Genomic DNA, 27,830 nt, shown 5'->3' on the forward strand with positions numbered 1-27,830 from the left:
TGTGGTTTCACTGTTTGAGCCTGCTACCTTGCATTCCAGAGATAGGATAGCTAACAATGTTATTTAGAGAAACAGGAGACCCACTGTCTGCACTGAGTCTGTAGAAAAGCGTCTGTTATTGGCAGCCAAAACCTGGATTATCAAGGTCAGATCTGTAGCTGCCGATTCAGCATCTCATGAAGGCACATAACAGTTAATCTAACTTATTTTCATGGATACCAAACTTAGGCAGATGCCCTTGAAAATAACAAACTAATCAAACAATTGCTAAGCATCACTTTACAGATCCCCATTCTCTTTTGATTAGGGAAGATGAATGAATAGGTTGCAGTGAATCAACTATGAACTTACAACAAATGCAGCACCTATATTCAAAGCACTGACAAGACAAAAAAGAGAGGTGACACTCCTTTTTGTACTGGGGTCTGACTTAATGAATCATCAAGGTTACCAAATAGTTTTTTTCAACTTTTCAGTAAAAATCATAGAAATTAAAGTAAATTCTGACCCATTTTGTAAAGAATAATTATTGAATGTATTAATGTATAGTAACAATTAGTGATTGATTCCTTTTTAACTGAGGCAATTCATTTTTTTTGTTATAGATTGTTAAAGGAGTATCCAGGTTTTGTGTTTACGTCGCGCTCAAGAGAAGAACTTCCTCCAAATTTTCCCAGTGATATCCCTGGAATTTGCTATTTTCTGGATGCTTACATTCAAGGAACAAACTCACAGACTTGGTTTCAAAAGAAAGATCTGGGAGATGGCAATGCCAATTTTTTGGGTGAGGAAACAAGAATAGACTAAATCATCTACTGCATTCACAAGCATATAGAATAAATGTATACATATTCTGGATTTTTTTTTTTTTGTAGAAATTGAAAAATGTTAAAAATATATGAAACATGAAAGCACTTTAGTTTGAGAACACCTGAAAGCCAGTATTAAAATGCCAGGAAGTATGTAACTGACTCCTTTATGTTTTTCCTTTACGTAAGGATACATGATTTAGCGGAGGGTTGTTAGTTAGGGTAGTGTGGTTATGTTGTGGTTGGACTTGATGATCTTTAAGGTCTTTTCCAGCCTGAGTGATTCTATGTTTCTATGATTCTAAGGAATGTAGTCACTAAAATAATATTGCAACTTCACTGTTTCAAATGCCACTGAAAAGTACATGTTCCCTGTGGTAATTTGTGAGTGCTACATAACAACCCTCTCAGTTCTCTCTGCACTGAGAGTTCTAGGTGTATTGTATATGCAGCGTGTCAGGAAATGTAATGTGCAAGTGATGCAGCCACATGCAGTGTTGTGAGCTGGTGCTTATCAGTGACCATTAAAAATTTATTTTATTAGTGATTCCATAAGAAAAATTGTCTTAAAAATATCATCCCTGCTACCACATACTCATTCAAGAACATCTTTTGGGCTCCATCCTTACAGTTGCTGACCATCTTCTAACACTTGCTGAAGTCAACTTGTTGAGTGTGCTCAGCATCTTCTGGATAGGGCTGTTAATTGTAGCTAATACACATATACATAGCAGAGTTTCCTGCTTACTGTTTCCTGAACTTTCTTCTGTGTATAAAATGAATATAGATTCTGTATAATCACTGTATAATCACGTACTAAAGTTTCTGTAATCATCAAACAGTATTTTAGTTCATGGGGTTTTTAAAATACTTTATAAAAATAATATCAACTTGCTATTATGTATTAGAGCAATAAATGTTTTTCTTTGTTGTTGTTGTCATTTAAATTTGAAATATTTTAAAAAGAGTGCAATAAAATGTGCTTTGGAGTGTTAACTCATAAGAAATTCCAATCGGACTGTATGACATGGAACAAAAGTACACTGGTTTAAAGCCAGTGTGGATATGACATGTTAAGTGAAACACATAAGCTACACTCACTTTAAAGATGTAAGAAGGACCTACAGGTAAACAGAAATGCTTTAAAATACATGAAAAGAAATGTGTTAGTATTCCTACAGTGAAGGCCTTTCTATAGTGAATGATGGAACAGGAATGAAGAGCTCTCAAGGGTCTGCCTCTGGGAAAAGGCAGGATACAGTGACGGTGTCCTGGGCTTAGGATTCTGCCTCTGTAAGTAGCAGATTCATCTGCACAGAAATGTCTGTGCTGTACAGTTTGGTCCCAGCTGCAGGCTGGAGAGCTGCATTGCTTACACACACAAATATTTCCAGTAGTATCAAATAATACTTGTTATTGTTCTGACCTCTTATACTCTTGAGTTTTGGCATATCAAACCATGAATGAATTCTTTTTCAAGGTACCTCTCACTGAATCAGATTTTACTCTCTGAGTATTTACAGGGAACAATTCAATTAGACTATTCATTTTCTGAGTCTGAGTGCTTCATTCTGAAGATATATTTCTAATCCCACTGTTTTGCAGTAGAAACTTGTACAGAGTATATCCTATCAGAAACCCAAGAATCGATGGGACTAGCGTTACAATCATTTTAAAAGCATGTTTTTATTCCTATTTCCTGCAAGTATCATTTGACCAACACTTGAAGCATTCCATCCTGCTGTTTCTTGAGATGTTCTACATCTATCTAAGATGCTTAGAAATAATTCTCACACTGAAAAAAACCATCCTTGAAAGACTATATGTATGTGATAAATATATATCCATTTATATTTGTAAATTTTAACAGCAGCATTTCAAGGAAACAAGATGTCTGCAGATCTTGGTGACTGATCATTGCAATACCCAGTGACTGGTAGCAGTCCTATACGGGTGTTCCTGGAATTAAAAGTGTGGAAGAATTGTATTATTGACTAAACAAAAGTAATGTCTTTCTCTTTATTTATAATTAGGAAGAACTCTTAGGAGCAAATTTCCTTTTGTCCCACAGGGAGAACTACTGCTGTTCTGGAGGATGGCCATTCTGAAAGCCAGATTCCATATACATCTGTTATTCTGTAGGATGTTCATCTTAGTTGCTTCTGACCCCTCCCTATGCATAGCTCTGTAAAATACAGTGTCCCCTACACCAAAGATCTTACTACCGATTTAATTCACCTTCCTATGTCACTTCTTATAACTCTTTTTAAATATACCCCAGGCAACACTATCAGCTAGGATAAAATTGCTGTGAAATTCTTTTTGTTTCTTGAACTTCTATGAAGAAGTCAGAACATTCTTATGTCTATTTCAGCCTTAGTTCCCAGAAGTGTCCTGATAAGATGCTTAAGGATACACATTAACCTATATGAATGAATCATAGAGGCTAAGCTTGGAAGAGACCTCTGAGATTGTGTCCAACTGTTAATGCATCACTACCATAACCATTAAAACATGAAGTGCCACAAGTTCCTTGTGCTTTAATCTCAGTGAGATAAATACAATTCAGGGACATTATTTAGAAAACGATTTGGGAAGGTATTTTATAACATGCTTATGTCCATATCTGTTCTAAAGAAAGCCTACATATCTACATAATGCTACTGATATAAAAAAGTGAATCTTTTAGTATTATGTCCAGAAACAGTTCTGTTATTATGTGAATTATTTCACTAGCTCATCAGCTGAAAAGCTGAATCCTGCTCACGTTTACATTGTGTGATTGTATCATAATTCCTTAGGCAAGAAGCTCATGGAATAAGTGAGAATTGGGTCCTCTGAATATAGCTAAGGTAAAAGAGACCTGATATGGTTTTAGAGAAATGTTGGAAATTTTTTCCTAATAGCTGGTGTCAGAGGAAGTGCAATTAGTGTGGAGTGGTGATTTCCTTCTGCCCTGAGCTACTGTGCAAAAACAAACCTTGTGAACTCACAGAAAGTGGCAAAACATGGAAGTACACAGATCACTGAGCCTGAGGCCAGGTCTACTTGCCTGTGAAATGCTGTAACCGAAAAATTCAGACCTCCTCATATGCAGTTTACTTCTCCCATTCCTTTGTTTTGCATTCTCTGCAGAAACAGGAACAAGTACAGAGGGAAAATCAGTACTTCCAGCTGAAAGCCATCAGAACTAAGGGGAATTTCTCTTGAATCTTGGCAAGGGGACCTACTTTCAAACCCCACCCATCCTATAACCTAGCAGCTACTGTAACTGCTGCCATTTTTTTAAGTCTGTTCATTGTTCTGCAAAAGCAGTGAAAGGGGAGTTTTGGCTTCCTGGAACAGCAGTAATTTTTGTGGCTATTTGCCACATAACATACAAGGACTATGTTGCTTTCAAAGCTGTGCTTCAGCTTTATCAGAAGTCAGCTTGGCACAAACTAAAATGAACTTTGAAGCTTTTTCTGAAATAAAAGCTTGGATTTTCCACTTATGGAATCTTCAAGATGTGGGCCACAAAATGCTTTAGAAGCCTCTAACAACATTTCTGGTATAAGAATCTACTGAATCACAGAATCGTTGGAAGGGACCTCCAGAGATCATCTACTCCAACCCCCCTGCCAAAGCAGGTTCCCTACACCAGGTCACATGGGTAGGCATCCAGGCAGGTCTTGAATATCTCCAGAGGAGACTCCACAACCCATCTGTGCAGCCTGTTCCAGTGCTCATCATCAGGTATAAGACTTTGTTTGTTTGTTTGTTTGTTTGGTTTATTTTCCCAATCTCATCTGCATGAGTTCTTTGGCAATCCTTTTCTGTAAAAGGAGAGAATAGAACTCACAGTCTTCTGTCACTCAGCAGCAATTGATACTGAAGCACAAGTAGAAGAAGGGTGATAATCAGTAGTTCTGGAACCTGTTCTACATCTAGACTCAGCAGTTTAAAGATACGCTCTTTGGAGTAAAAATAATATTGCTGAAGGAATCTTAAAAATAAATGGATTCATATTTCTGCACAACACAAGTACATGATGAAAATCCCAAATGCCTATTCTCAGATCATTATGATTTGAAACAGACAAAGGGAATTCAGATTGTTGTCAGTGAAGTCCATTTCCCTAACTGAAATCCAACAATACCATATAAAGGGTTTTCTAATTCAATTTGACAGTAATGATATAAATGTTAAGAGCAAAATCTGAAGTAAAAAAGAAAAAAATGCAACTTAATAATAAAATGCTGTGGCTTACATTGGTTGTATATTAACACAAACCACATTGAAATAAGTGTAAAAGTTTTTGGCCAGCTAGTGGCTCTCCCAAAGCTATTGTCTCAGCAACTAGCCTTGTATACAGAATAAAAGGATCCTATGTTACTTTTTACTTTCCTGGATCTCAACAATTCCCAGATGAAGTCAGCATGTCACATCAGTCAAAAATGCATGTACCACTTGAAAGGTGCAGCAGCTTTTGTCCTGTGCATTGCATCTCTCCTGGCCTTTCTAGTGGCCAACATGGAAGACTCATGTTAAGTTCACAAGGCTTCAATGGGACACAAAGGGGAGAAGATGCCTTCTTGGAATTGTTATTATGAGAGCTCTTTCTAGAAGGCGTTTCATGCCAGCATTCCACCGCTGTGGTCAGTACCACAGTCTCCTGCTTTTTAATACCAAGATGTAGCTAGGCAGCAAGTCACAAACCAAATGCATAAGGGTCCCCAAATAGGAATGAGATCGCATGCCACAGTACATGGACAGCAACCTTTAGGGAAGTGCATCTCGCACAGCCCAAATACGAGTTGTTTGATAAGTATAACACATGCGTCCTAATGCCTAACAACTGGTAGGGCTGGACTTTGAAAATGCAGCCCAGTATTCCAACTTGTCCAACATGTTGATTTAAAGCATGTCAACCCCTGGGTGAAACCAAATGTTACCTGAAGACTTATCACACAGCCTTGACTCAGCAGGCACCTGGAATGGGAAATGACCCTACTCAGCAAATCACTCGATTGAATTTTTTAATTCAACGTCTTCCCAGCTTTTAAAAAGGGATTGCAATGAAACTGCAATTAAACTGTAATGAAATTGCAATGAAATTAATCGCTGTCGGGCAGAGATTTCGACGGTTCCCTGAGGAAAGAGCATCGGGAGCAACAAAAAAAAAACAACATGCATGTTCGCATGTTTCGCAGGCATCGCGTTAGCAACAGTTCGGCAGCATCCTGCTCACACAAGCCTTCCCTTGTCGGGGATGGCGGCGGGGCGGTTGTCAGCTGGAGGCGATCGTTAACGAGAAGCAGCCGCTGGTTAATTACAAGCGACGGCGAATGCCGACCCTCCCATCCCCAGCTCTCTCCCCGCAGCCACATCCCGCAGCCGCCTCTCGTCCCGCCTCTGCCTCCGATTAGAGGAAATCACGGCTGCCGCACTCGCCATTGGCTATTAGGGTGACGGCCGCGCTCCCCATTGGCTGTCGGGGGGTGCCAGTCGGGCCGGCTGCAGGGGAGGTGGCGAGGCTGTCGGCATCTCTGTTCTGCTCGGCGGCAGCGGCGACGGCATCATGGTGAGCTCCGAGGATCCCTGTCCGGGAGCCGGGCATCGGCAGGGGGTGGCTGGGACTGGTCGGATCGGGCCCAGCCTGGCTCGTGGCGAGAATGGTCTGACGCAGCCTGTGGGGGTTGAAGCGGGAGGGCGGCTGGGCCCCAGCCGTTTTGGGTTTGGGGCGGGGGTGGCACGGCGGAGTGGCCGCTTCCCTCGGCAGTGAGGGGCGCTGGGGTGGGCTCGTTGGGGCGGTGGTGTAAGGGGTCCGTCCGGTGTCTGACCGTGCTGCCGTCTTGCCCTGCCTGCAGTACGGGTTCGTCAATCACGCCCTGGAGCTGCTCGTCATCCGGAACTACGGGCCCGCTGTCTGGGAGGACATCAAGTAAGTCTGTCTGTTTGCTTGCCTGCCTTCTCTGGGTCCTGGGTACAACCCATGAGATACAGCAATGGCTGTCTTCATTTTTAAGTAATGATAAATGATGGGACTGGGATTTCGTGCATCCTCATGCTGAGACTGTTGTTTGTGCTATTCGTTTATTTACCATAAATAAGTAGTACTGATACATAGCCACAAGTATAAAATATATTTTAAAAAGACAAGTGGTTACGCTAATATTGTAAGGCCTCAATTTACTACATAGTTAGATTACATAGCTTCATGTGGTCTTTTGATATTGTACGTTTTAAGGGAGAAGCAGATTATCTAACTTGGAGAAGGCAGCCTTCTTCCAGTTGAATGTTTTCTATACTGTTTTATCCTGTTTATTCTGGGCCAGTTTTAATTGTCAACACAGCTGTCTTATTGATCTGACACAGTTTTTTGGGTGCCCTTGAGTGGGAGGTTTTTTTGACCGCAATGGTTGGCTTTTTTTCATGAATCCATTCATTGAAATGGATTAATCTTATCAGAGCATCACAAAACATTGGTTGGAAGGGGCATGTGGAGGTTGTCTAACCATCAGAGATAGAGACTCCATAGTTCTGGTTCAGCAGGTAGCCACTGTTCCGCTCCAGGGATCCAAGTCTGTTGATCTATAAACTGTACTTTGCAAATGTAGTTCTGTGTACTGCATGGATGTCTTCACACATCCTACTTCTCATTTTTGCATATGCTTACTGTGGTGCTGAAGATCAGCTAAAGCCTATGGTCAGCATTACTCAGGCATTGTTTTGGAAGAATGTAATGAAAAGGTATAAAATGTTTGACTGTGAGTGAATGTGTGAGTACAGGAAGCTGACGGGTCATGCTTCTGTCTTTCAGTTGGGAAGCCTTGTCTTGTAGTGTTCAGTAGGCAGGCTCTGCTCTTAACTCAAAGAGAAGGTGGCTTTAAGGAAAGAACAGTATTGTAACAAGGGAGCCAGCTGGGTAGTGAAGTATTTACATGAGTTCAATGAGTGGTAGTGAGCACTGTGGAGAGCAAAAGGCAATCACTTGTACTTCCAGGAAAGAAAATTTTGTTATGTTCAAAACCTTGTGCATTGTCAGCTACCAAGCATCTAAGCTTGTTCACTCATCAGAATGTGCTATAACTGTCCTGTTATGGTTAAAACAGTGAAACACAGGGAGCTGGGTAATTATCATGACATAGTTATCTTTGAATAATGTAAGCAGAAATCTTATCTCCTAAATTCAGCTTGGGTTCAGCTGCCGTGATAGAAAAACCATTAAACTTAAGGTAGCAAAGTTAATGGCATATCTGTCATTTTCCTTTAAAAAAACCATACTATCATGGTGGCATGTAAAGGCTGTGAGAGCTGTGTTTTGGTCATTGAAGTGCTGAGTACCTTAAAAGAACAGTACCTGTCTTAAACTGGGCATCCAGAATTCATGAAACCTTTTGACCATTTTGTTTGTTACATATAATTACTTTCTGCTATGTAGCAATGCCATAATTTCAACCTGCCTGCTGAGTGGGAGGTTGCCAACTACTAGGCCAGGCTGCCCAGAGCCACATCCAGCCTGGCCTTGAATGCCTCCGGGGATGGAGCATCCGCAACCCCCTTGGGCAACCTGTTCCAGTGTGTCACCATTCTCTGAGTGATCTTCACTCATGTTACTATGAACCATACTTAGGTATCACATACAGTTGAAGTGTTAGATAGGCCTTCCATTTATTTTTGGTAGTGTTTCTTAGCAAGGGTTAATTTGCAACAGAAGCTTGCTGCTAAACTTCTTTTAGACATCTCAAGTGTAGATTTGGATGTGCCTAGGACTTAATCTTTGTTGTTTTATCATTTCAATGCCTTTGGGATTTTTCCCATCTAATTGCTATATTTCCTATTCCTTTCTTATGCACTTCTCATCCAAGAACTGTAGAAGAAGTCCAGGTTCCTTTCAAGCAGGTTATGGATTTTACCATGTAGACATATATAACTATATATCACAGTGTTTATCACAGTGACTTCACGTGAATCTTCTCTCCTGCATTGTTGAGCTGCAGTGAGCTTCCTCTGTATTTGCCTTTCCAAATCCACAACGAATTTATTACAAAGAATAGATGATTCTCATTGGGCCTGAAGGTTATGATTCACAGCATTTGTACAGTCTGTTCACTGCATGTGCTGCTCCTTCAGTTCCCCACAGCAGACAGACCTGGATGGAGGTCAGGATTTTTAACTGTGCAGATGCAGTTCTATAATTAATGTGGGAAAGGCCTGGCTAAAAAATAGTGCCATACTATGGAATATGATGTAAGTATGCAGGCAGTATCTCTTCAGGTACTTAGCAGCTTTCCCAGAATGGCGAATTACTTTTAGATCTGTCAGGATACCAGGTGTTAGAAACATATCACTCACTCTTATAAATGAATTTTTTAGAAGAAATGGTATTGTAAATACCATTCCTTTTAGTCCACTTATGGAAAAGGAAGCAAAATGTTTCTAGCTTTGTGTTTTTCATAATATTTTTAGTATTTGTATTAGTAACAAAAAATTTGGACGTTTGTTATCTGTATCTTCTAGGATTATCTTGTTTTGAAAACCTACATTAAACATTCTCATCTCCAGCCTGTAAAACTGGGAAATAGCTCAGAGCTCTGAAGTCTATAAATATACCTATTTACTTTACCCAGGACGTCATTTTCCTGGACAGATTCCCATTTTTTTTTCCCCCCTAATCTTGTAACTTAATATAATTTATGTTTTTCCCAGTTGGCTGTTTAAAATATCTTTGGACCGTGCATAGCATGTACAAGTCTATTTTATTTTTTTTTTTAATTGAGAAGACTGGGAATATTGAATCAATATTTTAAATACATTAAGCAAAGCATCTTTGTGAAACACATGGAAAAGGGTAAGCGTTTTGAAAACACAAACCACGTTAAGTTATGTAATGAGTGGTGAGTTTGTAATCTTAATGTAAAAGAGGTGCAAAGGTGATGATTGTGGTTTCACCAATACCTTCTTTAGCTCTGACACACGTAATTCTGTTTCACAGTGTTTCTCTTGGATTGCAGTTAAGCTCAACAAACTCTTATCAGTGAGATCAGAATCACGCTAGGTTTCTAAGTGCAGAAGTGTTATTTTGTCATTAAGGTTGTTTTGACTGGTCTCTTCAAATTAATGGGCACTTTTTCCATCCATGGTATGCCAGGAATAGTTAAGCACAATGGTGGCATAAGTCCCAGAAAAAAAAAGTGCCTATCATGGAAGAAGTCCTAGAGGTGGTCTTCAAAGTGGCTGTTGTGATGTGTTGAAGGTGACACACCCAGAACATGCTTTTAGGGCCAGAGTTTGATAGGAAGAATTCCAGTTACAATTCTGATTTCTGAAAGTGATGCCAGTGCTTTCTAAATGGTAGTATAGATGTCGGAGAAGCTTGGTATATCTTCAGAATACCAAGTATTCTGCCTTGTCTCAAATCATCACGCTGTCTTGTTAGTATCCATTGCATTTTATCAATATTTACTGTGTGTAAAGTTGTATGATGAAATAGTTGTGTAAAAATTGTGTTAGTGTTGTTATTTTAAGTTCCAGCTTTATGACTAACTACAGAGGTAGAATAGCAAATTGCATGAATTCTAAAGTTCTGGAATCAGCAACCTTCTACTTGGTAATGACAGATTCAAATTACTTTTAATTGCTATATTCTGACATCAGAAATACATGAAAATCCACTTTGTGAAAAGTTTACTACATGAGTAAAATATGTACCTGGGACCAAGCTGAGATGGCATCTTGTCTTACTTTGTTGCCTGTAAGATCTCTCGAGAGCAGAAGGAGAGTCTTAAAACAACTAAAACCAGAAAGTGTTTCCAGGAACTTAAAGATCAGTGCTAATAGCAAGTCTTTTCCTATGCATTCAAATTAAAAATACCTGTAATTAGAGAAATGGGTTTTTTTCCAGACCATGCCTTTTTGAGGATTGTTTTTTCAGTTTGAAGACCATGAGTAAAAGAAAAATGTGCAACCTCTGGTTCAACAATTTGTAGTGCAAGATCTGTTCTTGTTTAAACAACAGTTTTAGCCTGAATATTTGTTAGCACTTCTCATCTCATTCATCTCTGTGAATTATTAACATTAGTAGTGATTTTTCAAATGCTAAACTAGCTTCACAATGGAAAAAACTTTCAAAGGGCCAGTTGTACGCATGTAGGATTGCCCGTGCCACTGTTCCATGCTGATAGAGCAGCAATTTGGGTGTGTTAGCATGACTGATAGAGGAAAAGCTCCTTCAGGACTTGATCCTGCTTTGATCAGCTCTGTAGTAATTTTTCTGTGGGTTTGAATGATGTCAACGTCAAACCTGTACGTAGGAAATGTCCTCAAATAACTGTGTTGTTTGCTGTGGTGCGTTGGTTAAGATTGTTTTCCCCCAAGTTTTCCACAGATTAACATGGCTAATGGAAATATTCTGGAGGAAAACACACTTTAGGAAAGCTGAGGCTGGAGTCTGTTTCCCGCAATTGGGATAGCTCTGTGTAATCATTCAAAATTAGCCCAGAGGGAATAAAAGGACTTCCAGAGCGTAGCTGGTAGGACAGATAATGTGGGATGTAAATTTTGAACCATGAAATAGCAGATCTGGTGTGCTAACAACAGAAGTCAATTCAGGCAAGAGCATCAGGCCACTGGGATTTTTTGTGTTTTTGAGCATATACGTATTGGGTAGCAAAGCACACCCTTCTTTTGCCTCTAGAAATGGAAATGAGACATTAATTGTAAATCATGCTTTATTTTACTTAGAAATTATTTTGAAAGGAAGGACGTGAGAAAGTTAAAAGCTTGCTACTGTAGTTCTGCTGCCTCATTAAAGAATTAGTAAGAAAAGGAATTGGGAATTTGCCAGGACTTGTTGCTTTTGGTTCATTTCCAGTTGAGCCCTTAAGAAATTTACCACATTACTGCTGCTAATAATTCTGTGATCAAGCACAACAGTCTGCAGAGATTGTCTGGTAAAAAACAAAACAAAACAAAAAACATCTGAGAGTAAATACTGCAGTAGAATGTTTCAAGGGAGGTGCTACAATTTTTTCATAAGGATGTGAATTATGAAGTTTTGTATGAAATACAGCCAAGCAAATGGGAATTCTGTACATGGAAGGTGGCCATTTATTATTCCTGTTCTAATCCCTGCTTGACAGTATGTTGTTACAGTTATCGTATTTCTTCATATCACTCTTGCCATAGAAGCAGCTCTTAGGTGTGAATGCAGACAGGTCTAATAGATCAGATAGGGCTCAGGCAATTGGGTGAGAAAACTACAGTCATGGGGAAACCATCTGGTAGTCGCCCCGTTGCCTAAATGAATGTTTGAATGGCTTTGTCCTGTTTCCTAGGCTGCTAGCATTCACATTGTGTTTACTCTCTCTAGTGCTGATAGCTGTGATGCTCCGCTGCCTAACAGTGCTATTAAAGGACCTGCAATTTTGCTGAAGAACAAATGCCTCTGTAAAAATGAGTGTTGTCATGTTGCATTGGCCATTGGTGATAAATGTACAGCAGCATTTCTTTATCATGTGAAGCATTAAGGATAATCAAATATTTCTGAGAGAAAGACTTCATCAAGTTCTTGTGGCTGTCAGGTTACCAAGGGAAGAAGAAAGGCTTTAGAAATCCAGTTGATTGCACTGGGGACAGGGGACAAGGCTTCAGCTGATGTCACCGAAGTGCCTGTTGTTCTAGGTGCACAGCAGCTTTTGTGAACTGATAAGGGAGCAGATTGGGTAACCCATCTAGCAAAAAACAAAAAAAAACAAAAAAAGCCCCACACACATAACAGCCCAACAAGCTGGTAAAACAAATACTTTGGTGAATTAAACGTCATCTCATCTTCTGGCTAAATGATTGGCATGTATTGGCATGAGAACTGTGATGGAGTCATCCTGGGAGGATGAACAAGCTGTTTGTCTTTTGACAGGTTTACATCATGCATTGTCAATCAACCCCTGATTTTCACCCGTAAGCCTTCAACCTGGTCATGGCTGTTACTAGACACAGCTCTTTGCAATCTATCCTCTTCCTAACATAGAGGGCAATTCCGCTTCTCCTCTACTGTCTATCCTTTCTGAAGAGCATATAGCCCTCAATCACAGTATGCCAGTAGTGAGATTCATCTCACCATGTTCTCACTATAGCAACCAGATCATAATTTTCCAAGCCTATCATGGTTTCCAAATTTCCCTGCTTATTTCCCATGCTGCATCCATTAGTGTAAAGACACTTCAGCTGGGCTTTCTGGCATGTTACCTTTCAAGATGGGCCCTCCCTCAAACCTCTGTTTTCACCCACTGCTTCCTAGAGGGACTTGAGAAGGTTTTGGAGGGGGGATTGGCAACATTACCTCCTTGAAGGAGTTTTAAGAAGATCCTGCAGGACAGTTTGGAGTATTTCCCCCCCAGTAACTGCAGTAAAATACGAAGTGTGACTTGGCACTAAGAGGCAGGAAGTGTTCCAACCAATATAACTGAAAGGAGATGGAAGCTTTTTGAAGGAGGCACCAGAATGATCAAAGTGGTTCAGTTTTCAATGGAGAAATTTCTCACGCAGAAAAACTTCATCCAGTGGCTTTTACAAGTATGCAGTGCTTTAGAGGATGTTCATTGCTTTTTCAGATGTGTATGTTTTTCTTTGTGGTTTGACTGGGAACAGAGAGACTAAGTGAAGGCACAGTGTGCATCCGGGACGTGGGAAAGTTTGCTCACCCTTGTGCAAACTTCTCCCTAAACTGCATTTGACTTCCAGTTGCATTCCGTGTTAGGAGAATCAAAGAACCAAGATTTTTTCTCCTACTATTTCAGTTCAGTAGTTAGAAAATATAAACTTCACTTTTTCGTTTTTGACTGATCTCATATATTTCAGGACAACGTTGCGTGCTAATAGCCTTAGCTCTCTTCCTTCTTAGGGAAAGATGAAATCTGTGTTGTATCATCTGTTTTCAGGAATCAGTGGGACTTGATAGCCTGCGGGCTGATTTAAAGTCCTTAGAGAATGGCTGAAGGAGAGGATCAGAAGAATGAAATATGAAAATAAGAGTCATAGGGGACTGTGTGTATACAAACCATTTTTCTTGCTTTTTTATTCATGCACTATTTATTGACATAATGAATAAATCATTTCAATAATTATTCATAAAAAATAATACCATGCTTTATCTTTTTTGTGTCTGTTCTTTCATTCCTTTTGTGAACAACACCTTGAGATTATTAATATTTTTTCATGCCATTACTAACAAAAGTTTTTCCTTTTGCATCCATTCTATAGGAATTTTAGTCTCACCTAAACACTGCAGCCTCGTTTTGCTGCTTTGGGAAAGTTGCTTCAGACAGATACTTTAAATACAAAAACAATCTAATACTAAGTTTTTGGTCAGTGGTAAGAATGGAATGGGCATGATTAAAGTGAGAGAATGAAGCAAATAAAGGATTTGAAAATAGTGCATTCTTGACTTTTATTGATAGTGGACAGATTGTCAAAGACTTATAATTATTATCTGGAGGGTTAACTGACCATTAATTTCATTTAGATCAATAGAGTAATATCATAATAAATTGGAATCGGGCCTTATCCACGGTATAATTTGTTATCTATCAGTTTTAACATGAATCAGAACAGTTAATCCTCAGTCTTCTCTCTGTTGAGTAATGCTGAGAATATTTCTGTATTTGTATGGATGGGTTATTCAAGTGAAACAGTAAACTTGAATTGTTGTGTGGACATTATTTGTTTGTATGATTTCATTTTTGAAATAAGTAATGCTGTCTAACATCTATAAAACTAGAAGTATCAGTTAAAGAATTTTGTTCCAGTTGATGAATGGGTAGATGGTAGAGACAAAGATTTCATTGTAAAAGATGTTGTAGGATTTTAGATAGTAGGTTAAAAATCCACTTTTTAAAGGTTTAAAATTCTTCTGGTGATTGTTACAGGTTTAGAGCATTTAGAATATTGGCTGTTAAGCAGTATGTTTCCAATCTGTCTTGAGATGCATTTCTGTCTTATTGTGGTAAGAGCCCTTCATTATCACGGTACTAATAAATGTTCTTTGTGATTTGTTTGATTATTGGAGAAATAATTATTTCAAGGGTGAATTGTTGAGTATCTTGATTCATACGGCATGCCTAGTTTTGTTTAAAAAATTAGATCTTTTTTTGATGGCTTTTCTATTCCTGGATATTTCCCTTTTTAAAATACAAATTCTATCTTTATTAGTTCCTCAACTTTGTTGTGAGACTCTGTACCAAAAAGTTATGTTTATTTTATCATAGCTAATTAGTATTTTCGAAGCACAAACGGTCATAAGATAGTGGTGCTGTATCTTAATTACCCTGAGGTGTGAAGCAGATGTATTTTTAGCTTTGCTTATTATGTAATTTCCTAAGTGTATAACTAGCAGATTTGCATTATTTAGAAGAGTAATACCAAACAATGTATAACCAGTTTACAGATTTAGTGTTTCTCCCTCAACCAAAAGTGTTTTTTTTTTTTTATAGGAAGGAAGCACAGCTGGATGAAGAAGGACAGTTTCTTGTCAGAATAATATATGATGATTCCAAAACCTATGACCTGGTTGCAGCTGCAAGCAAGGTTCTTAGTGAGTAATATGGATATCTTATTTGACCACTCATTATATATAAGATTGAAAAACACCAACAACAGGAAAGTGCATACAGCATAGAGAAACAGGACTTAGCAGAGAGGATGTGAAAACATAATGATGGTCGGAGATTAAAAAAAAAAATAAAATAGCAGAAGAAAGGATTTTATTGTTATTTATTTATGTTAAATATTCTTATTCCTTTTATTTCTTTAAGTGATCCGTATTACTTTCAAGTAATATTCTAAGTCATAGATACATCTTAAATTGTATTAATGTATCTAATCCACAAAGCATCATCAGTGTTACAAAGTGGTCAGGAAGTAACAATGCATCACTGTAACAACCTTGCTACTGTGCCCAGATTTCAACAGCTGCTGTGGCAGCAGTCCACGGCCTTCTGCATCCTTCTGAGCCTCTGCTGAGCAAAGATGTGGAGTTATGAAATGATTTATGACACATCTTATTTAATATCTGCTGTTTATTTGGGTAGCATTCATTTTCAGTAATTGCAACGCTGTCCTGTGGTTTAAAAGGTATGATTATTCCCATCAGCTTTCTTTTATCTGCAGACCCAAACTAGTTGTCATGTTGAATTGATGCAGCTGATATACTTTCATGCTGTTGTAAACCAGAAGTAGCTCCCCAGAGTAAGGTGTTGCTGAGTTCCATTATTTGCAAGTACTGCTTCCTTATCTGTATCAAAATCGAAACTGCTGCACGTAAACAAAATGCATAAAGGTAATCTGTAAATCCTCCTGAAATTCCTGTATTTACTATGCATTGCTTGTTTATGCACTCTGACTCTTGTTGTCCTCATATTCTTGGCCTTCTGGATCTGGGTACAGTTTAGGTACTGCTAATGTGTGAACTAAATCACATTTTCCTGTTTTTGCTAGATCTGAACGCTGGCGAAATTCTTCAGATGTTTGGGAAGATGTTTTTTGTGTTTTGTCAAGAATCTGGCTATGATACAATTCTGCGTGTTCTGGGCTCAAATGTCAGAGAATTTTTGCAGGTAAGACTTCTATGCCAAACTGTAGGTACAGGGGACCAGACAGAAGTATGCTCTAGCCAACAGGTTAGAATGGAATGTTGAAATAAAAGTTGTACTGTGTAGCTTTACAGTTATTTGTGTAGAGGTATATGAAAGATATATGCCTTGGTATTTGTATTTAGAGCTTTTTTCTGCCTAGCATTTTTGGCATTGCTGTTCTGTATCCCTCTTGGTTAATATAATCTTCAGATACCTGTTCAAGTACTATTTTTGCCTTTGAACAGTCTTCTTTGTTTGATGTACAGTGAGTTGAGAGGGCAGGTAAGCTGGCATTCATGGAAGCATTCATACATCTGAAATTTTCTTTGTAGCTTCAAATTAAAAGTTAAACAGGAGTTTTCACAGCAAAAGTATGGAGTACAAAAGACAAGAAAAAAACACCAGACTGCATATACATGTTAATTAAAAGGGCTTTATGTTGGTCATATTAATAGAAAATGTGGTCTTCAGACCTGTAGGATATTTCTCATCCAAAGTTTACAGATGTTATTTATAATTGTACATTATGTACAGAGCTAGGGCTCGTACACAGCTTGTTTCTAAGACAGGAAATTGTTTTTGTATGTCAGCTGAGGATGGGATAGAGCAGCTGTCCTTTTTTTGTGCTTTCCTAACTTCAGAACATTGTGACATTGTGCTGTAAACCAAGACAAACTGGAAGTAATTTTTCAGTAGCATGGAAGAAATGTAATGAACTCTCTGAAGTGTGATTTCCAAGCATAGCAAAGATGGGCTTCTGTTTTTTGTCACTTAAAAGTTATTCACTTTAAATACAGTTTCATATTTGTTATATAGATCACTCTAAGGGTGAACTGTGTTCTGTAATGAGTTTTAAAACATTGAACTGATGAAGGTTTCGCAGGAGATTGCCCAATAGCTGTGTCAAACCTGTATTGATTTTCACTGGAAATTTAGCAGCATTTTGTCATCTTTTCCCTTAAAATTCTCTCCAGTAATAGAATGTGAAAAGAGCAAAGTGCCTGTTTTGCTGAAATACTGAGGTATTTACTTGTGTATCTCATTACTTGCTCTGAAACCTGTAGTACTGCAGAGCATCATGAACATATTTAACAGACTTCTTTAACAAATCCCACAAACTGTAATTGCTGGGCAAAAAGACAAATTATGTCTATGCTCCATCTGATGCATACCAAATGTGTGGTCTGTATACCATTGTCTGTCTGTGGGTTTGGACATCCATAATATGTATATAGCTCAATATATCTCCATCCACAGGCTGCCCTCAAAGGAAGCATATGGATCAGTGTAATTTTTAAAGATGTACTGAAATTATGGTTAGGGTTGAGCAAGAATAGAAGACATGAAAAAGAGATACAGCTATCCAGTTCCTCCATCACTTTGAGTACACTTTGTTAGTCCTTTCCTCTTCCTTAATATGAATAATGATGGACGCGTTTGTAGTACATACCAAACCCCTGTAAAAGTGCAAAGTGCATACGTTTATATTCTTGTAATTAGAGTATTTTAGGCTGTTTTGCTTGCATTTCAGTGCTAGAAGATGATGTTAGTTATTATGTACTCCTGTAAATTCTAACAAGACAGATGTATTAGTAATTGTGCCCACAGTGTACTTTCCAACTTTTAATTGTTATGGAAAATCAACATTATCCATGATTTGTTGTTTTTGCAGCTTCTAAGAGACACATTAGGTCAGGAAGCTTATTTATATGCTTACTAAAATAGGTGCAGATTGAATTTGATATGCTGACTTCTTGTCAGATTCTTAAAATATATCATGTGGTGCCGAAAGAACTTTTTGAAACCTGTATTAAGCCCAGGATTGTTTGAAAATTATAGAGGGCTGCAGGTTTTTTAAGTGTGTGAAAATAAATTTCATGTTTATATTCTATTTTCCTTGACATTTCGGAGAGAATTTAGTTTATTCATAAATGAAACACAGGCACTTCAGGCTTCAAGAAAGAGGAAGAAGACAGCACAACTAAATCTAATATTTATACTTTGTAGAAAAACATAGGGCTGGAAGAATTGCAAATCATATTGAAAGAAGACACTGTACTGAGAGGGAGCAATGTGAAAAGATAAAACTTCCTAAGCAACTAAAAGTGTGTTTTTGTTATATCCAGTAGCTTTCTACTATAAGAAAATCAAACACTGGAGAAGCGATTAGTTCTGTCTCATGTAGAAGGTGTGGTGATTTATTTGTTTGTCTTTTCAATGCTTTAAATTTAAGGGGATTAATTCCTCTCATACAGTACTTTCCACATGCTCTGTGCAGCACAGTGCTGAGCTGTCTTTTATATCAGGTGCCAGTCATAACTCTTTAAGACCATCTAGGATCTATCTGATTTATTATTACTGTCCATGCTCATTCCTGCTTGGAGATCCTTTCATGTTTCACAATGGGGTGAACAAGCTCTAGAGTTAGTGTCTCTGGTAGCAGCACATGCTCTGGAATTCATCCAAGTAATCTGGTAACCAAGAATTCAGGTAGAAAACTTCACTAATTGTTACCTCTATCTAAGCACTCCTCTGGCCTACAGCAGGTGGACAATCTAGGAAAAAAAGACATGGTCTTCTAGGCCATTCACTTTAGGATAGGTCAAACACAAGAAAAAATGGGGTTGTTGTTGGAAATGACAGTGATGTGATATCTAAATGACAGGATGTAGGAGTAATTTTGATGCCTGCATCTGGATGCACATCTCTACTGCTTCTCGACTGCATATAATAAGTACTTTGCTCACTCTGTAGTCTGTATGCGTGGGGGAGAAAAGATGCAGTGGATACTTGAAAGCTGCTGCAATACATTCTGGACAGGTCCCCAGTTCAAGATGATTGGAGTTTCAGGAGCAAATTACATGGATTCACCTTTGATGTTTCTTGAATAAAGTCAGTGATGGTGAGGTAGTAGGGTGGCAAAGTAATCAATCACAGTAAGGCTACCATCAATTGTTAGCAATGCTTGTGCCAGACTTAAATGTTTATAATGAGACAGCCATACCAAAAAATACTGTTCTTAACTTCTTCTGGAAGCATGTTGATGACTGTAGAGCTTGATAGTTTACCCTCTATTTCCATATATCTCCTGAAGAGTCTTGTTTCCAAAATAATTCTCAGCTGGTTCTTTAGTTTGTTTATCAAAAACACAGTTCTTAATGCAATTAAGGAGATTCATGAGCACTTCCTTGGAGTCAGCTCTCACTCTTTTCTCATCCAGACTCTCTCACAGCCTCTCTTCCAACTTAATTGTCTTAAACCCTGTAATGATCAGAATTTGCCTTCAAACATTTTTCTGCTTTTTGCATCTGAATACTCATTAACAGCTGGAAGAAATTGACTCCCTCACTGTTGACTCTTCAAGTTTTAGTTTGCAAGTGTTGATATAGCAACAAAAACATGAGTTTGAAACAAACTAAAAAACTGAAGGAGGAAGTTCCAGTCTGGGTACATCCTCCAGAATTCATTTCTATGAGCCCATTTCCTCTGGAAGCCTTCCAGGAGAAGAAGCAGCTGTTTAAGTGCTTCACAGCTCACATGAAAACAAGTTCCGTATGGTTCCATAGATTTGATGATTGACAGATGCTCCTGAAAGGTGGAAAATGGGCCAGCCAGCACACTGAAAATATTTTCACCTTACTTTCCATTGTGCTAGAAGAAAATATGCAGAATCTGGTGATAGCAGTTGTTTGAGGGACTGGGAGAACTACGTTTGAAATATATGGTAATGATCTGGGCTTAGGATGTAAAGGAAGTGTGTATGTTTTACAACAGATAAATAATTATTTAAGAACACTGTTTAGCAAACCAGATTGCTTTTTGTGTATTGAACACTTTACAGTAAACGGCAAGCTGGAGCCATGGTAATTGCTTCCTAAACAAAGTCAGAGCTGTCACTGTATTCTTAGTGTGGTTTTGATCTCTTTGTTCTCTTTGTTATCCTCATTAGATATGCCTCTCAATTTCACATTTATTTTTCCTCTCCAGATGTCAATTTGACTTGTTAAAATTTAAAAGTAAAATACTTAAGATGTCAAAGACATCAGTTGAAAATAAAAATACCTTTTTTCCCTTTCTAGACATTTTCTGAAACATTTTTACAGTAGCCAAGTTCCATGAGTCCTGTTTCTGTTTTATCTTTCTCCTTATTTTTAAACATAGTTTGTATTTGAGGTCAGGCCCTGTAAACTTGGGCTGACTGTTACAATAATAGAAATAGCCTGTTGTTTCACTGACAACAGAGGAAAGACTGATGTTTATAAAAACACGCTTATTTGTATTTGATGCCTTAATTTAAAGAAATTATAGGGGCTTGAATTTGGAAGGGATGCAAATGTATGGGCTTTGGATTTTAGAAATACATACAGTCTTTAATCAACAGAGTTTTGAAATACAGCATAGTTGAGCTTGGATTCTTAGTACTTAGAGTAATTTTTATAGTGCTAGTTTTGCTGCTATTTGTGTCCTGCTGTTTGTGTCCAAATGTTTTCACAGTAGATGAAAAGAACACCTTGAGCTACCTGAAATGCTGAGGGCTGTTTTAGAAGTAGTACAAATGCCCAGAGTGTGACCAACAGGAGAAGGGATGGAGTCAGATTAGGCAAGAAATGTACTTATTTTGTTCAAAGATAATATGTGAATGTCTTATAATCATGTTTTAAATTTCTTCTTCTAGAACCTGGATGCTCTGCATGACCATCTTGCTACTATTTACCCAGGTATGCGAGCCCCTTCTTTCAGATGCACTGATGCGGAGAAGGGGAAAGGACTCATTCTGCATTACTATTCAGAAAGGGAAGGTCTACAGGATATTGTCATTGGAATCATCAAAACAGTAGCTCAGCAGATCCATGGTACAGAAATAGATATGAAGGTAATGCCTGAAGAGTTGTTCACATTTAAATGTTTATGTCATTAGATAAAAGTCAAGAAAAGTGATAGCAAATGGTCACTGTAATTGTTGCTGTCCTCTATGAAATTATGACTTTAAGTACTGAATCAAGAAGAGCCACTGTTGTTTGAGCTGCTTTAAGGACAGGTCAGTCATGTGCTGAGAAGGCCAGCATTAATTTGCAGGCAGACCCAGTCAGGGACAATTCAAAACAATTTCCCATTGTTCAAAGGAGATGACATACAGAAACTAGGCACTGAGTTACTAGGGATGCTTTTTCCACTTTATTTTAAATGTGGCTTGTATTTCTTATTGCAAGGTGGGTATACAGTGATTATTATGCCATGCTGGAGGGCGGAGTTCTCCTTCTGGCCTGCATTCCAGGTCTTTCCCAGGCAAATATGTGTTTGTGGTTCCTATACTACCACAGGGTGATGATGTGGCTGGATAGGCAACTACAGCCCCAGAAGTGGAAAAATGTTCCTCAGTCATGCAGTTTATGTGATGTGTGTGTAATAAGTCACTTGTGAAATGGGAGACTCCTGTTTTGAGTTGATGCAGAGTAACAAACAGATTTAATTCATCAGGCCTCGCATGCTTTACTGTATGAAAGCAGAGTGTGATCTAACACATGGTTAGCTTCAGGTATAATGGCTGAAACCAACAATATAAACACTTCTTGGCATTAGAAATATAACAACTCATTAAATACTTTACATGAAGTAGAAAAGAATCTAAATGCTTAAAACAAGCTTTCTTTTCTGTTTCAGCTATCTCTAAGTATTCTACTTTTCTAGCAGAGTTATGTCATATAATTTAGTTAAGTAATAATGTTTTGTTTTAACATTAATCTGGCTAAAGCCTAAAATCAAAAGAATGCTTCAATGTAATGTTCATTCAGTCATTACAGTAAAGTATTTTTGTTTAATTATTTTCTTGCTTATGCAAGAGATTTACAAAGTCTCCCATGACAATGGTAGTTATTACTGCTATCCTGGAGTATTTGCCTTTCAAGTTTCTTGTTATAAGCTAACTCAGGTTTATAGTGAATAGCTTTTGCTATTCGGTGATGATGAGATACTTACATCCTTTATTTAAATTCTGCTTGGTAAAAATCCATATTTACAGCAGGTGTTAGTAGTCAGGGAAGGATGCAGCAAAGTTAAAACAATCCTCTTTGTAGATTTTTGTTTATTCCAGCTTCTTCTCCTGTGTTCCTTCAGCTGTTATGCAGCTATAAAATAAACTAGATGGAGGAAGTGAACTAAGTTCAAAATAACATTTGTTTTTTTCTGGGTTATTTTTACCTGTGTCTGTTCCCTTATGGTATTTGGTTTTCTTATGTATCACAGAGAGTTCTGCCAGCATAATCGCAGGGTTGTACAGAGACAAAAGTGATCAGTGGGGCAGGGGATAAATCCAGGTTATGCAAAACGTCTACCAGAACAAACTTTTGACAAATTGTGTCCTCAGTCTGAATGTTACTTTCTTGGGAATGCTGTATTGGAAAAAAACCAATGCTAATGCTCAGCTTGGTGTTCATGAGGACCTTTTCTTCAAACAAACAGCTGGGCAGTCCTCAATATATGCAGGTACATAAGGTTACTTCTTCCCAGGTGTAGAGTTTGTACTTTCATTTGTTGCACATAATTTAAGTTTCTATCAGTGAGTTCAGTCTCTCTGCGTGGCAGTGTGACCGTCTGGCATATCAGATACTCTTCCCCACTTTATGTCATCAGCAGCCTAGACCCATCATCCAGAATATTAATGAATAAGTTGAATGGGATTGGATCCTGTATTGATCCCTGGGGTACGTGGCAGCCCAATCCTATTCTGTTTGCTTGTTTTTCAGATATTCTACAACCCTGGAATGAATTTGTAGGTATTTTCAGTATCTGCTGTATGGGGTGCAATAAGAAACTAAGTAATTACATGGTCACATGAAGCAAAATAAATATTGAGGAAGAATACATTGTGCCTTTTGTTTCCTAGATTATTTATTTGGTTGGAGAAATAGCCAAATACACCAAGTAGAAAAAAAAGAACGTTTAATTTTACCCTCCTTCTGCAGTTTTACCCAGAGCTATTTTCGGTAGACATGCATACATAGAAACGCATGTTCTTGTGGTAGACAGTAGCTCTTCTTCCAGAATGACATCCTTAAGGAAAGGTGCCTTTTAACATCTGAGGTATGTGTATGCTAAAGGCAAGGAAGAAAAAAGGTCTTGATTTTTTCCCTGTTAAACTCTGTTAGTACGAAAAGGAGATTTTGAACTTGGATTCACAGTTGCAACACAATAGACTAGGGAAGCCGAGCTTGACAATAGTCAACTGATTAATTTAAATCCAGTTTGCTTTATCTTCCCCTATATGGTAATCCATTTTAGCTAAATAGAGTTAAGAATATAATTTTTTGCAGTAAGCACTGTCCTAAGAATTGTTCCTGACTTTGAGAATGCATGAAAAATATTCGTATTATGCCTGTCTCAGTATAAGAACTAGAAGTCTTCATGTTGCTGGTTGCTGACATTCACATAAGATCTCTATTAGCAGCCTTCTGGCTGTACCTTCTCTTGCTTCACTTGTCAGAGCTTGTTCATGTATAAAGGTGAAGGTGAAGTCAAGGCAGAGATTCTCTCAGGGCTACAAATGATACAGGACGATGAGGAATGCTGGAAAATCTTACAAAGCCAAAAGAATATGCTGGGAAAATGGACTTCTGCAGACTGTCAGGAAAAAATGGTTTACAGTAGCAAATGAAAGGGAGCCAGAGAAAATTCTTGTCAAGGTGGTAATTTCTAACTGTCATTACTAGCGACAATCCAAAAAGCAAAGCCAGGATGTGACTTGCTGGGGAGCTGACCTAAAACCTGGTTGGGTACTTGTCATTGAGAACAAGCAATACTTAGTCATATATTAAAAGGGTACCTATGTATGAAGATAAGGAAATCACAGAGCATAATCAGCCGCTAATTATGATGCAAGGGCACCTGGAAAGTTCACCAGCTCAAGATGCAGAGGTTCAGTGGAGTGAGACAGTCTGCGCCTCGAAACCAACTGCCAGCTGCAGACATCCCTTCAGTTTTCACCTCAGATGTGCAAAGCTAACAGTGGTGCCGCTTCCACACTAAACTGATTTGCCTCAGGACCTCCCTGGGACAGCTGCAGTGAAACTGATCAAGTGGCATTGCATGGTCAGTTCTGATTAGAAGGGATCAAGAATTTCATCCTGCATTCAGTGTTAAATGGCAAAAACCTGTTTTACAGTGCAAAGGAAAAGCCTCCTGTCCAAGAACATTCTGTCTCTCCCTGATGCTGCAATACAAGACTATATTGTGGATCTGCTTGTAACTGAGTCATTTCTTGCAGGACTATCAATGGAAGTTCTAACAGATAGCAAGTGTTCAGTATACATGTTGTAACACAATGGTCCTACTTTATTAAATATCTTGTGTGAAGGTCACCAAATAAACCACAGAGTCATTTTTAAAAGAACTGCTGCTTGAATCGTTCCTCTGAAATATTTGAGTGACTTTTCACTTGGCTACACACAAAAAAATTATGAAAATACATCTTCTGAAAAGCACAGGTGGATAACCAGAAAGATATTCTCTATGAAAACAGCAAAGAGATTTTTTTCCCCTCGGTTTTTAACTGCTGTTACTGTGGTGACTGTGCTCTTATACGTGGTGAGCTGATGTCACTTCAGCTAAGACCAGAGATGAAGGGAAAAAGAAATAGGCTTGATTCCTGGCTTTGTCAGTTCTGTCACTGAACATTCATTTGTCAGACATTTAATAGAGGCTTCCTTAGTACTATGTAAGTGATGCTGAAATTCTGTGGCTTGCAAACTAGGCTGGCGTAATGAGACAATGGGAGAGTTCCATCCTAGTTAAGCTTATTTCATAGATTGTAGGGCAGGTCATTAGACCAAGTAAGTATCTGATGAAATAGGTTGGACTTAAAGAAGTGAAAGGAAAAAAATGTAATGTGTTAAATTATGGCCAGAAGCGCTGATTTTAAACTTCCTGACAAATATAAGTTCCAGCTATTCAAGGCAACATGACTAGAATTTAGTTACTGTGGATGTCACGATAAGTCAAGAATATGCTCAGAGGATGTGGTATTTCTGAGTAGATAGTCTGGGTTATTCTATTTATTTTCTCCTTACCGCATTTAGGACGGCTTCCATCTTCTAGGATGGCAAAATACGTACGGGATGGCCAGCAGGATGAGGGAGGTGATTGTTCCCCTCTGCTCAGCTCTTGTGAAGCCCTGCCCGGAGTCCTATGTCCAGACTGAGGCCCCCAGTACAAGAAAGATGCAGAGCTCTTGGAACAATTCCAGAGGAGGCCCATTAAGATGATCAGAGGACTGAAGCATCTCTCCTATGAGGATGGTTGAGGGAACTGGGCTTGTTTAGCTTGGAGAAGAGAAGGCTCTAGGGAGATCTCATTGTGGCCTTCCAGTGCTTGAAGGGAATTTATAAACAGGAGGGGAAACGGCTGTTTACAAGGGTAGATAGTGATAGGACAAAGGGGAATGGTTTAAAACAGACAGGGGAGATATAGGTTAGCTATTAGGAGAAAATTTTTCATCCAGAGGGTGATGACACACTGGAACAGGTTGCCCAGAGAGGTTGTGGGTGCCCCATCCCTGGATGCATTCAAGGCCAGGCTGGATGTGGTTGGCAAACCTGCCTTTGGCAGGTGGGTTGAAACTGGATGATCGTTAAGTTCCTTTTTAACTTGGGACATTCTGTCATTCATTCTATGAGCTTATCTTGATGCCTAGGAGTCTACAGTGTTGCAGATGAACTTGAAAATCCCTGGGAGACTTGCAACTTTGTTACTGTTACTGACACAGTGACAGCAACCTTTATCCATACGGGTTAGGCAAATAGTATATCCTGGGTGGTGACTGTCTTCAACCCCATGAAAGCTGCAATAACTTCAGAGGGTCATATCGAGGCATGTCTTAAAGCTTGTAGCTGGCCTAATTTAATGTTGTTTCTTGTTTGCTTGTTTGTTTTTAAACTAACACTAGAGTTCTGTTTATTGATGTATTATTCATTCTAAGAAAAAAATAAAAGTAGAAATGGAAAATTACTTTTTGTACTGCATGGTAGCAGTAAAAGAACTGTAAGGAAAGGTGCAGCATGATAACAGAGTACTAGTATGCACTGACTAATATGGTCATTAGGTGATGATGTTAATTTCTCTGAATGTCAATATTTCACGTATTGTCAATATTTCCTGAAAAGTAATGGATTTTTAGAACTTATACTTAACTTCACCATTGCTGGATGGTGAAGCTTTTTTTATCCAAATTATGAAGTTTTTACTGTTAAGAACAACTCTGTGAAGTAAGACCTAAGACTAGAAATCATCTGTAAACATAAATCAGTTTTAGCGATAGTTCTACAGAATTTGAGAAAGGTTACTGTATATAATCTCAGCTATCCCTTGGCTATAATAATAGTAATAATGAAATAAAACCTGTAAGTGTACTAATGAGTGAGGGGAAAATAAGAACTAAGATGTTAACTGCATTTTATCAATCCTCAGTATGGCCACAGTCTCTCTCAATTTCAGGGATAATGATTTAAATGAAGAGGAGGACATGGAAGACCCTTAAGCTGTGAATTCAGAAGAAACTTAGGATACTATCTACTGTGTTCTGCTTTACTAGATAAACCCATGTAATTTATTTTCTTCAAATGACCACTGTATACTCTTCCTGAGGCTTACCCCTTATTAACTAATAATTTCCCATTTCTCTTTGCTACACATTGCCACATGGATTACCATCAGAGCAGAATTTTTAAAAGAAAGTAAGCATTATCATCATTAACATTTGAACTTGTTCTTACATCCAGCTTCAGGTACCTGCATTGGTTGGTAAATGGTAGGCCGATCTTTCTCTAAGTTACATGCTCAATAGGAAAATTAGTGCATCAAATTATATAGAGCACTTAAATTAGGTTCCTACTCCCATTTTCCCTCCAGAAGAGCAAATCTATATTCGAATAGGGGATTAAGGAACACCACCTTCTTAAATTAAGCCTCATTTAGCAATAAAATATTGTTGTGTTGCTTTATGCTGCTGCATGTGAATAGGAAGAAATAAAGTGTCATCACTCCCCATGCTAACATGGCTGACAGCTGTGGAGGGGAAGTGTTTGAAAGTCTAAACATCAGTGTTTGTGCATACCTACTTTTTATTTATTTATTTATTTTATTAGAACTGTTATTGTCTGTGACTAGATAATGTGTAAAAGGCAGAATTAGGATGCATTAGGGATTTTAAGAAGTCCTTTTTTTTTTTTTTTTTTTTTTCCCCCTTGCTTCAGTAGGTTTAGGATCAGACTTTAGATGGAAGTAGAATAAGGTGCAGTGTGTTCCAAAAAGTTGCTGTTTAACAGTACTGTATAAATAGAATTGTTCTGTTCCAGTCATTAAACCTAATTAGACTTGAGAAGAGGTGAGTTTGGCCTCTCAAGATAAATTGTGCTATTCT

General features: G+C 38.3%; 2 protein-coding genes across 3 annotated transcripts in view; both read left to right on the forward strand.

Annotated features, from left to right (window-relative positions):
- GUCY1A1 (guanylate cyclase 1 soluble subunit alpha 1) overlaps positions 1–1,805 on the forward strand; it is a 28,021-nt gene extending 26,216 nt beyond the window's left edge. For both annotated transcript variants that reach the window (XM_015860979.2, XM_015860978.2), the window contains one exon: positions 606–1,805. In XM_015860979.2, the coding sequence (XP_015716465.1) occupies positions 606–807 (202 nt within the window). In that variant the 3' untranslated portion in view covers positions 808–1,805. The remainder of the gene's footprint in view (positions 1–605) is intronic.
- Positions 1,806–6,266: 4,461 nt separating this feature from the next.
- The window catches only part of GUCY1B1 (guanylate cyclase 1 soluble subunit beta 1), a 33,408-nt gene continuing 11,844 nt past the window's right edge, over positions 6,267–27,830 (forward strand). Inside the window, exons 1-5 of the mRNA XM_015860954.2 lie at positions 6,267–6,372; positions 6,659–6,732; positions 15,281–15,381; positions 16,284–16,402; positions 21,096–21,293. Of these exons, the coding sequence (XP_015716440.1) occupies positions 6,370–6,372; positions 6,659–6,732; positions 15,281–15,381; positions 16,284–16,402; positions 21,096–21,293 (495 nt within the window). The 5' untranslated portion in view covers positions 6,267–6,369. The remainder of the gene's footprint in view (positions 6,373–6,658; positions 6,733–15,280; positions 15,382–16,283; positions 16,403–21,095; positions 21,294–27,830) is intronic.

This window comes from Coturnix japonica, chromosome 4 (assembly GCF_001577835.2).
Source record: "Coturnix japonica isolate 7356 chromosome 4, Coturnix japonica 2.1, whole genome shotgun sequence".
Lineage (NCBI taxonomy): Eukaryota > Metazoa > Chordata > Aves > Galliformes > Phasianidae > Coturnix > Coturnix japonica.